Below are 11,838 nucleotides of genomic sequence, written 5' to 3'. Positions count from 1 at the left end.
GCGGGGGAGCGGGCCCCGATTCGCTGGACCGGGCCGGGGCCGCGCGGGCCAGGCCGTTGGTGGGGCGAGTGGGGGTACCGGCTGCTGCGGGCCGCGCGGGGGCCGGGGGTGGGTGGGTGGGCGGGGCCGGGCGCCGCTGCGGAGCCTTTCCCGGCTGCCGCGATCATGTCGGACCAGGCTCCCAAAGTTCCTGAGGAGATGTTCAGGGAGGTCAAGTATTACGCGGTGGGCGACATCGACCCGCAGGTACCGCGCCCGCGCCGCCGTGGCCTCCTTCCGCGTCCGCGTCCCCGTCCCGTCCCCGCTCCGCCGCGGGCGCGCGCGCCCGGGCGCTGAACGTCGGGCCCGCTGAGGTCCCGCCGAGGGCCGCCGGCCTTGGCCGCGCCGGGGGCAGGGGGTGGCGAGGCGCCGGCTTGGGCCCTGGGCGGCCGAGGGGGAGGGGACGGGGGCCAGCGGCGGGGGTGTGGGGGGAGGGGGCCCGGGGGGACGGAGGGGCTTTCGCCTCGGCCCCTCGTGCGGCCGCCGGCCCCGGCCGGGGGTTCCCCCCGCCCCGATCCCAGAGCCCCGAGCCCGGGCTTGGCGCCGCGGTGCCGATCGTCCCAGTCTCCCACCTGCCTGGAGCAGTGTCCTTTTGGGGCGGGGGGAGCCCCGTGCTCGGCCGCCGCCTCGTCCCTGGGTGTCCTATGCCTCTCTGGGGAGCGTAGTCCGCTTTGCAGTGCATCCTCACCCTGGTGCGGTCTGTGGTGTTAGCTTAAGGCGAGCTGGTTTGAGGGTGCACTGGGAGACAGGTGAGGACAGGGGCTGCTGGGCGGTGTAGCTTTCAGGGCACGCCGCCCTGTACCTTTTTGCCAGGCAGCTCCAGTCCTGTGCGGTGCTGAGCGCAGCCTGCGTCCTCACATGTGGGGGCCGGCGTTCCTAGTCCTTGATTTTCCTAATCGGGTGAATTACACCAGAAGTGTGGAAGATACCCTGGTAATGCGATCGCTTTGAGCATTTTCATGTTCTCACACGCCGGAGGGTAGTGTGGGTTCTCCTAAGTATGTTGCTCGTCCATGGTAGGAATGGCTCTTAGTTGAGCATTACCTCCAGGTCAGTCTTCAGACCACTTCCTTTCGGAAGTTTCAGTGGGCAATTATTATGTTGCTTTGGGTGTCCCATCAGCAGGGCTAACCCTGCAGGGACGCCGAATGATCAGAATTTAGGCATTGGGTGGGGGACACAACTATTGAGCGATAAACTTGGCTCCTACAGGAAGACTTGCGGAAGGCTGATTGGCCTTGGCCTGCTAAAGGTTTATACTGGGCTTCTTAGAAACTAAATTCCCTTGGATCCTTTTTCCTCTGTAACTAGGGTCAAGGCACTAATGGCTTGGAATTTGAAGAGTTAGACAAGTGCTGAACCCAGTGTGATCCAAATGAGTACTTGTAACATGGTAGCTTTTTCCTGTATTCACTACCCACTATTCTCTCCCTTCTCCTTCCTGTTTGATTTTAGGACTTTGGGTCTTTGGGGGGACTTGAGCCAAATGTTACTTAAAACCTGGAACAAACTGAACCAGAACTGTGGTTTCTCAGATCTAAGGGCTTAAAATTGTCCTTGGCAAACCCCTTTGGCCAGAAACAGTATATATTTTTTAGAGATTTATTTATTTGAAAGGCAGTTTCCAAGAGAGAGAGATCTTCCCATCCACTGTTTCACTCCTCAAATGGCTGCAACAGCCTTGGGATGGGTTTGGCTGAAGCTAAGAATCTGGAACTTCATCCGGGTCTCCCATGTGGATGGCAAGGGCACAAGTTCTGGGACTCAAACCTACTCTCATTTGGGTTGGCAGCATCACAGGTAGTGGCTTGGGCCGCTCTGCTACAATACTGGCTTCTGAAATAGTATCTATATTTTAAAGATTTATTTATTATTTGAAAGGTAGAGTTAGAGAGAGAGGTCTTCCATCCGATGGTTCGCTCCCCAGATGGCCGCAATGACTGGAGCTGCACCTATCCAAAGGCAGGAGCCAGGAACTTCTCCCATGTGGGTACAGGGGCTCAAGGACTTGGGCCATCTTCCACTGCTTTCCTAGGCCATAGCAGAGAGCTGGATTGGAAGAGGAACAGCCAGGACTCGAAGTGGCACCCATATGGGATGACAGCACTGCAAGTGGTGGCTTTACCGGCTACGCCACCGTGCTGGTCCCAAAATAATATATTTTAAAAAAATTTTAGAGCCAGAACTTCTGGTTTTCTGAATGTTGTAAACATGGATTTGAAAGTTCACATGTATTGGCCGGCGCCGTGGCTTAACAGGCTAATCCTCCGCCTTGCGGCACCGGCACACCGGGTTCTAGTCCCGGTTGGGGCACCGGATTCTATCCCGGTTGCCCCTCTTCCAGGCCAGCTCTCTGCTATGGCCTGGGAAGGCAGTGGAAGATGGCCCAAGTCCTTGGGCCCTGCACCCGCATGGGAGACCAGGAGAAGCACCTGGCTCCTGGCTTCGGATCAGCGAGATGTGCCGGCCGCAGCGGCCATTGGAGGGTGAACCAACGGCAAAAAGCAAGACCTTTCTCTCTGTCTCTCTCACTATCCACTCTGCCTGTCAAAAAGAAAAAAAAAAAGGAAAGTTCACATGTATTAAACATCTAGTATGTGTCAGGCTTTGGACTAGGTAACAGGTGTAATATAAAGATGAAGACATGGTAGCTGTTTTTGAGGACTCCTTATATTGCTGGTGGAGGGAGCACACCTGAACACATTGGTGGATGCTGCAAGACCAGGTTTCTCTGCTGGGATGTGGATAAGACACCACTGAAATGTGATTAGATAGATGCCATTTCGATTAGGTCTTAAGGTAAACAGAAGTTAAAAAGTTGAAAGACTTTTCTTTGTATGTGCTGAAGAATGAAAAAAGCAGTGTATTTTTAATACATTTTTAATACAATTTTAATACATCAGAGTGATCACATGAGCCACATGAGATCAATTGGTAATCCAGAGATTCAGTAGTATGGAGGTTGAAAAGAAGCTATTACTTTTGGCATCCTCAAAGTTCATGAAAATTGAGTCAGTTTCCAGTAGTTGGTGGTGCTGATGTTCAATGTTGCGGGAGGTGGCACAACTGCAGGGAGTTGAGGAGTAATTGGGAAATGAAGGCAAAAAGGTTAAGCCAGTTTTAGGGAATTTGTCATGAGAAGCAGAGAAGGGAGAAGAGGAAGATAAAGAGGCAGGGGAGGGATCTGAGTTGCATGCATCTGCAGTAAGGTTGTGGGGCAGCACAGCTGTGGAGGTGGAGAGGGTGGAATCTCAGGACTCATAAAAAGGCAATAGGGTCAGACTGGAAGGTAATAAAAGGGTAGGTGGGTCTGTCGCATGGACGTGTAAAGCTGACGAGGCTTGGGGGTCAAGGGAAGAAAGAAAAGTGAGGGGGCTAAAACAAAGATCTGGCCTCTCTTGTACGCATCTACTGATGATCAATAAGATACTAAAGGTCATTCATTTTAGCTCTCCGGGCACCCTGTTGCATTCATGTTTGTGTACTTTCAGTTGCATATTACTCTGCTGTTCCGCATCCCTCAGCTTCCTTGGCTCTGCTGGCAGGTTGAGTGAGTACTCTTCCTGTGCCTGAAGAATTGCTAGTGTGTAACCTTCAGTTCACCTGCACACTACACACTCGGGGGGATCTCATTCCCTCAGAGCCTTGGCTATGTTATGTTATGCTGAGGATGCCCAATCAGGAAAGGGCCAAATCCTTTGCTACATAAAAGGATGCTTCTTGCCAGATGTTCGGCCTGGTGGCAAAGAGCAGTGTAGCCCACACTAAAGCATGTGCTGGCTTTCCCCTCCTTGTGCTTTCCTTTGGCATCCCTCAATGTGTGGTACCTTAATTCCCAGCATTTCCATCTTGACCTATACCCCATCCAGTCACTGCGTCTTGCTAATTTTCTTCCTTCTGCCTAGTGACATTGTGCAGTGCAGTTAGTTGCCTCCTTATTGATCTCCTGCCACCCCAGTGCATTCTTTTGTGGTCATCCATCTATATCATTTTCTGTATAATCTGCCACTTCCCTGCTATCCCCTGGCTCATGTGGATAGCTGGGAATGAACTGCACTTTCTTTTTTGTTTTCATAACGCATAAGAAATATTGATGGTCTGATCGTATATATCAAGGACTTGTCCCAGACCTTGGATGTTGTTCCCTGCTCACATGCATGTATTTTGCTTGATTGACAGTTACTACATTTCTAAGGACTCTACTCAGATATGACTGTCTCCTCATCTGGAAAGTTTCCCCAGTTACGTTGAAACTACCCGCCCCCTACCTTTCAGTTGGAGATTCAGGAGTGTCTGTGCAGCTTGTCTCAAGGATGGGCTTACCTAGCTACTGGCCTGTAAGAGCCTGTACTTGTTGATGAATTAGGGTTTGCTGGTTTTGTAGTTGTTGTTGTCCCTAAATGTTTCTTCGGCATATTATTCAGAGTAAAATGCTGTTAATTCTATGCAGGGAGTATGGTGTATTTTCCAATAATTACGTTTATAAATTAAAGTAGCCTGATATTTTCCATTTTAACTTGGATATTTTTGCTTTTTAGGTTATTCAGCTTCTGAAAGCTGGAAAAGCCAAGGAAGTCTCCTACAATGCATTAGCCTCACACATAATTTCAGAAGATGGGGACAATCCAGAGGTTGGAGAAGCTCGGGAAGTCTTTGACTTACCTGTGGTTAAGGTCAGTAGTAAATTAATTAATTCTGCATTTCTTTACATGTACATATGTTGTTGTTTTTTTTTTTTTTTTTTTTTTTTTTAAGAAGATTTACTGGCCGGTGCCACTGCTCACTTGGCTAATCCTCCACCTACGTCGCTGGCACCCCGGGTTCTAGTCCCGGTTGGGGCACCAGATTCTGTCCCGGTTGCTCCTCTTCCAGTCCAGCTCTGCTGTGGCCCGGGAAGGCAGTGGAGGATGGCCCAAGTGCTTGGGCCCTGCACCCCATGGGAGACCAGGAGGAAGCACCTCGCTCCTGGTTTCGGATCAACGCAGCACGCCGGTCATGGAGGTCATTTAGGGGGTGAACCAACAGAAAAAAGAAGACCTTTCTCTCTGTCTCTCTCTCTCTCTCACTAACTCTGCTTGTCAAAAAAAAAAAAAAGATTTACTTATTTTTATTTGAGAAGCAGAGTTACAGACAGAAAGGGAGAGTCAGGGAGAGAGAGAGTCAGAGACTGAGAGAGATCTTCCATCCACTGGTTCACTCCCCAAATGGCCGCAACAGCCAGAGTTGTGCCAGTCTGAAACCAGGAACCAGGAGCTTCTTCCGGGTCTCCCACATGGGTGCAAGGACCCAAGCACTTGGGCCATCTTCTAGTGCTTTCCCAGGCCATTAACAGAGAGCTAGATTAGAAGTAGAGCAGCTGGGACTTGAACTGATGCCTTTATGGGATGCCAGTGACACGGGTGGAGGCTTAACCTGCTCTACTACAATGCCATGTACATATCTTGAAAGTCATATATTGGAGTTTCAGTGTAGCTCCTCTCAGGATCTTTGCAAAAGCCGTGCTTTAGGTGCAAAGTTGCCAGATAAATAAGGTCCCTTGACGTTTCAGTTCCTTCGTCTTCTACAAGCTTTCTTTCAGACCATAGCCTGGCACTGTTGTCTCATTAAAGTGACTTTGCATGTCCCATGCAGATTTCATAGTGATAGGGTAACTTAATGCATTTTCAGGCTTTGGACATTATTGCCAGACCACCACAGCAGTGGTCTTAAACCTTTCTGGCTCCAAACCCTCTTTGGTAATAAATATTTTGACCACACCATTTGTTTTCTTAAAAGTTATATGCAAGTTAATTTATATGATTTAAAATATATATGTGTGTGTATATGTGTATATATATATATATATTTGTGTGCATATATGTGTATATATGTATTTACACGCACTTAGTTATATATGTAAAAATATATAATATATAAAAATTGGCCAAACTGAAGTGTAAAGGAGTAATAAAAGGAAATACCAGTAAATATGTGGATACTTTAAAGCATAGAATGAAATTGTCAGATGTTGCTATATAGAATCACTGCATATGACTGCTACAAATGCAGATTGAGGCTCATATCCCACAAGAGGAGTCGCCAGCTGTGAGGTGACAATTCAGAATGGTGATCAATCCTTGGTAAAGTTCTGAGCTAAACAAAGCAGTCTGCTTTCATTTTACACATTAATTGTATTCCTGGCAAAGTCAGTATATAAAAGGTTGCATAAAAATACCCATAACTTCTACAGTTATCAGTTAGTCTCTATAGTTATCACTACTTTGTCACTCTACTAAATCCCCATCCCACTGTTCTTGCCTTTGGTTATAGTATTTCAAAATGAACGCCAGACATATTTCACCTGTACCTATTTCAGCATTCCAGCCTGCCTGTAACTTGTGGCAGCACCTGTATTGTCCAGGGACCATCCTGTGACAGTATAGGGTAATGGGATTTTTCAGAGCTGATCCAGCAGTTTGTATTTACTCTTGAGATATAGGTGACCTAATATCTTAGTCTGAACCTCACAGGCCTGTGTTATTTTGGATACTGCTGCTAGTAGTTGAGTCTGAGTCAAGCTGAAGCATGATTGCCTAGGGGCATATCCCTTGGCCTTTACATTGATATTAAACCAGACAGTGTATTTTAAAAAGAAGGCATCCTTGTGCACGGTGACAGTTTACCAATCATTTACATATTTGGATATTGTAGATATTTAAGATTTGCTTCTTTAGGCACTAAAACTTTCAAAATAAATTTTTTAATGGGAGTATTTTTCTCAGTGGCCTTAGGGCATCATTGGAAATGTTAATTATGCTGACTTGTGGGTTTATTTTTATATTTTATTCTTTGCCTGTGGGAAAAACAAATCCTTATTGCTTGGCTTTTATAGTTCTCTATTTCTACTTCATTAGTGTGTCCTACTTCTTAACTTTGCATTATGTTACCTAGACTTACTGAATGAGAGCTTTAGGGTGATTCTGCTATATTTGGACTGGACTTTATGATAGTTACCCTAGCAACCTTTAAACTGAAATCCGCCAAGCTCGAGGTGTACACCCAGGGTATATACTGCCTGGGTGTTTGTAAGGGGTTGCCTGTCCAGCTCGGTCCTTCCTGAAGCTGTGCCTGAGAACCCAGCTGTGGCAGTGAGAGTCCTCTCCCAGTTACAGCAGCAGAGTCGCGCCTTCACTCAGTCTGGTTTCTCTGCATTACCCCTGCTCTGGGGCCGTCTTCCTGGACATGGGACAAAAGCACAACTGGAAATGATGCTTCTAGGGAATCCTCCCTAAGTGCTCAGAGAACCTGGGGCTCTGAGGGGCTGCTGGGTATCACTGTAGAGAATAAAACCTGGCGCATGTGAAGAAGTTTGGAATTATTAGAGACAAAGCTAATGCAGATTACATCCTTTAAATTTAGCTGGAGACTAACCAAGACTATCAAAAAAATGTGATGAAGTACATGACAGAAACAGTAAGTGCTTTCTTGAAGGTTTGGTACACTTTATCCAGTAAGTTAGTTAAAACCTTTGGTAAAAATATAAAATCATCATGAAATAATTATCCCAGGTAAAGCCACTCTATTTTATAGTGTTCAATATTTCTATTCTTTTGTAGAAAATATGCTTATTTAAATATGCTGAGATAAACAAATGATAAGGGGGGAGCACTTGGTTGTCCAGTATGGTATACATGACAAAATAGTTTGAAACTCATTAGGTTGGACTATAAGTTGTATGAGAACAAAAACTTTTGCTCATTGTTATATCCCCAAACCCTCATACCATCTTGGTGCAAAATAGATGATTTTTCTTTTAAGGATTTATTTATTTGTTTGAAAGGCAGAGTTACAAGAGAGAGAGGCAGAGAGAGAGAGAGAATTTTCCATCCATTGGTTCACTCCCAAAATGGCTGCAATGGCCAGGGCTGGGCCAGGCTGAAACCAGGAGCCACGAGCTCTTCTGGGTCTCCCATGTGGGTGCAGGGGCCCAAGCACTTGAACCATCTTCCACTGCTTTCTCAAGAGCATTGGCAGGGGCTGGATGGGAAGTGGAGCAGCCGGGACTCAAACCTGCTCTCATATGGGATACTGGTGCTGCAGGCAGCAGCTTTACTTACTATGCCACTGTGCTGCCCCCCACAAAAAAGATTCTTGATAGATATTTGATGAATGAGTTGATGTTTGAATAATATTTCAGGTAACTAAAATTTCTGGAAGTCAGCAGGCTAAATGGGAGCATTACTGTATTTTTAGAGTCATTTTGTGAACTAGAACTATCAGGATAGAGATTAGTGTTGTGAAAATAAAGTATGGAAATATAAGATGAGATAATTTTTCAAAAATAAATGCTACCCAGATAGGTAGTAATTAATCAATCTGAGTTTTAGAATTCATAAAAAGACTACCAGTTAGAAGTAATTGTTAAGGTTCACAGACATTAAGTCTTTATTTTTATATATATATGTATATATATATATATATGTACATATATATATATATATATATATATATAGGTTTCACTAAAGAATAAACTCATGAATTTAGACTTGAAGTAGAGTTCAAGAAGAGAACAGGTGAGGGGCTGATTACACTCCGATGGGGTGGCAGTGGGCGGCAGAATGGATATCAGTCCTCTGCCCCTCTAGTTGGGAAGTAACCAGTTATTCAGTGTGTAAACCTGGATTTTAAATGTCTCTATATAATTTTAAAAACATACAGTAGTGGCCGGCGCCGCGGCTCAATAGACTAATCCTCAGCCTGTGGCGCCGGTACCCCGGGTTCTAGTCCCGGTCGGGGTGCTGGATTCTGTCCCAGTCGCTCCTCTTCCAGTCCCGCTCTCTGCTGTGGCCTGGGAGTGCAGTGGAGGATGGCCCAAGTGCTTGGGCCCTGCACCTGCATGGGAGACCAGGAGAAGCACCTGGCTCCTGGCTTCAGATCAGCATGGTGCACCGGCCGCAGCCGCAGCGTGCCCACCGCAGGAGCCATTGGGGGGTGAACCAATGGAAAAAGGAAGACTTTTCTCCCTGTCTCTCTTTCTCACTATCCACTCTGCCTGTCAAAAAAAAAAACATACAGTAGCATTTCATTTGGTTTTTCAGTTTGAACATTAATAACTAATGTTTGATTATGATATTTCTATTACTTGAATACTCATACTTGTAACCTGATGTTCTGTAATCATTTATAATAGTCTTCATTTATGGAAGCAACACTAGTAAAATAATTTCATTTTGATTATAAATGGATCATAGTTTTTAATTTGAGTTAATCTTTTCTTTTTCAGCCTTCTTGGGTGATTTTGTCCGTTCAGTGTGGAGCTCTTCTGCCGTATCCTTTTTTTGGGGTGGGGAGGTGGGGAAGGGTAACTGGGATTTGGATGAAAATAGTTTTGAGTGAGAAGTGGATTCATTTATTAAAGCAAATTGTTTTGTCTACACTGTCAATCCCTATTACTTTCCATCCTGTTTCAGGTGTTACACAGTGATCCTTGTCATTACCGTGTGAAAAGGGGGACGAGCTGGAGGCCTGAGTTCTGGTTGTTCACAGTTTACGTGGTGTGGAGCTAGATGAAGAATATTTCTAAAATTCTGGGTCTGTGTGAACCAGATTGCGAATTATTTGAAGAATAGAAGAGATTATGAGGAGAATGTTTTCATTTTCTAGCATGCATTGTGAATGTTTTTAAATTACACTGGATAGGAAGTTTATTCAGTGCACATTTCAGCACTGGCTATGGGTTGGGTACTGGAAGTTGAGCAGTGAGGAAGACATCATTCTGCCCTTAGGGAACTTCCTTGCATGCCTGCATTTGTCATGCAGCATTGCTTGTGTGTGGAGCACTCTGTCAAGTGTCAGAAAAGAGGTGTTGCCTCTGGTACAGGGAGGCTGTTTGCTCTTCCAGCCTTGATGGCGCTGCTTCGCCCTTACAGGATGAAACGTCACTGGAGATAGATTCCAAGCAATGACCTGCTTGTGTACTTTAACAGTACCTAATGTTATAATGAAGTTTGAGGCATCGGCAAGAGATTATGTCATTCACCCTATTTTATTTCATAGTGATGCCAGGCGGTTCCTTTGAATGTGCTTCCTATTAAGCCAATACAGATGGAAGGACTCTTGCTATAATGAAGTATTTATAGAGGACTTCACATAAACAGAGAAAGCATCCTTTTCTGCAGGATGTGCAGCACTTCAGCAACTCCCTTAGATGCACATTCACTGTCTAAAAAATGAAAGAAATATATTCCTACCTTTTTTTTCAATTTGTTTTTGGTTTTCTTTATTAACATATTACTGGAGGAGGGGGAGGAGATTGGGATTTTTGAAGCTAGGAAGCCCATTATCCCATCTGGGTTGATTTACTCATCGCAGACTTCCTTAAGCTCTCATCTCCTTTGAGCTCTTACTTGCCTATCCAAAGAAGCCTAAAGGACCAGAAAAGAAAACCCCAAAACTCTCTGGTAGACAGTACATGCTGAGCTTGGCCTTTGCTAATGTTTCCCCAAGTTTTTGGAAGCAGAAATTCTCTGAGCTAAGGTAGGAAGATGACAGCAGATCTTGAGGGCTTCATATTGGGGTCTATAGAGTTTATTACAGCCAAGGGAGGATCCAGTATTTCTGAGTTAAGTCTGTATAGATGTATAGAAGACTTCAGAATTATGATAGTTTCAATCTGGTATGTTTCTTAAAATTCTAAATAATTATACTGTTATCCTATAGGGAAAGAGAATTAATACTTGAACCCATTTTGAAGTCTGGACACTCAATTTTTTTTTAAAGTCCATTGTGGTTGCTTTGGATAGATTATAAAATAAGGACACATCAGAGTCATGTCTGCCTCATGGTTAGCCACATACTCAGTGCTGGGCACATAGGAAGTTCTCAGTATTACTTTGAATTTTAGAAGTCAGAGCTTTAGACCTAGGAAAGATGATCTTGGAAATCATGTATTCCAGCCCTTGTTTTAAAAAAGGAAACAGGCTCAGAATTATCTTGCCTGAGTTCACAAAGTTAATGGTGATAATAAAACTAGTGTTCCAGCTCTTCTATGAAGAATTTTTAGAAGTTAATTCCATTATTTTTATTCTAAAGCAGACAAGACATTTTAAATTTGATTTTAAAATAATTGCTGTATGCTATGTATATATGTGTATATGCATGTATGTGTTTATATAAGTGTATATAATTAACTGGCCATCAGAGGTCAAATATTTTCCCCCATGAGTAATTATTCCCATTTAATGATATAAATGGAGACATTGAATTTTAAATGTGCTTTACAAAAAATTACACAGTTCTTTCTGTATTTTCCATGTCTCTCCAGTCCAGTTGGCCCTGCCCTCTTCTTTGGTCGTCTTAAGTCTGTCTCTCTCCTAAAGGGGGTTGGGGTGCTATCTGAGCGGGCAAATAGAGTGTGTCTGTAGTGAAGTACAGGTTGCACTAATCTTATTTCATTGTAATCTTAATAACTATGAAACAGAGTAAATGGTTTTTCTCCAGAGTCATGTCAGATTTTTTTTGGAATCACTGCCTGCCTTTCTCAGGTAAGCATGGTTATAGTTAGTCTTGTATTGTTTACACTCAGATTGGATTTATAATGTATTAACCAGTTTTAGAGAAGCTAGTTACTAAAGTGACTATATTCAGTATGACTCATGACACACTTACAATAATTTAAATATCTATGCTTTTAAGATTTACAGTTTTTTAAGCATGCAAATGGTCTTTATAAAGAAATTATAGAGATTTAAAGGTTGAATATGAAAAAATATTAAAAATGAAATTAAAAGATGGCAAGGAAAACTCAGTCAAATTTATATT

At 44.2% G+C, this 11,838-nt stretch overlaps 1 protein-coding gene across 3 annotated transcripts in view; it reads left to right on the top strand.

The window, feature by feature from the left end:
* Positions 1-130: 130 nt before the first annotated feature.
* The window catches only part of PAXIP1 (PAX interacting protein 1), a 70,915-nt gene continuing 59,207 nt past the window's right edge, over positions 131-11,838 (top strand). For all 3 annotated transcript variants that reach the window (XM_062192907.1, XM_062192906.1, XM_062192909.1), the window contains exons 1-4: positions 131-246; positions 4,578-4,712; positions 9,302-9,345; positions 11,498-11,561. In XM_062192907.1, coding sequence (XP_062048891.1) covers positions 166-246; positions 4,578-4,712; positions 9,302-9,345; positions 11,498-11,561 — 324 coding nt within the window. In that variant the 5' untranslated portion in view covers positions 131-165. The remainder of the gene's footprint in view (positions 247-4,577; positions 4,713-9,301; positions 9,346-11,497; positions 11,562-11,838) is intronic.

This window comes from Lepus europaeus, chromosome 5 (assembly GCF_033115175.1).
Source record: "Lepus europaeus isolate LE1 chromosome 5, mLepTim1.pri, whole genome shotgun sequence".
NCBI classification, from domain to species: Eukaryota; Metazoa; Chordata; class Mammalia; order Lagomorpha; family Leporidae; genus Lepus; species Lepus europaeus.
The sequence above is the reverse complement of the archived record's forward strand: the minus strand, read 5'-3'. Positions and strand labels throughout refer to the sequence as shown.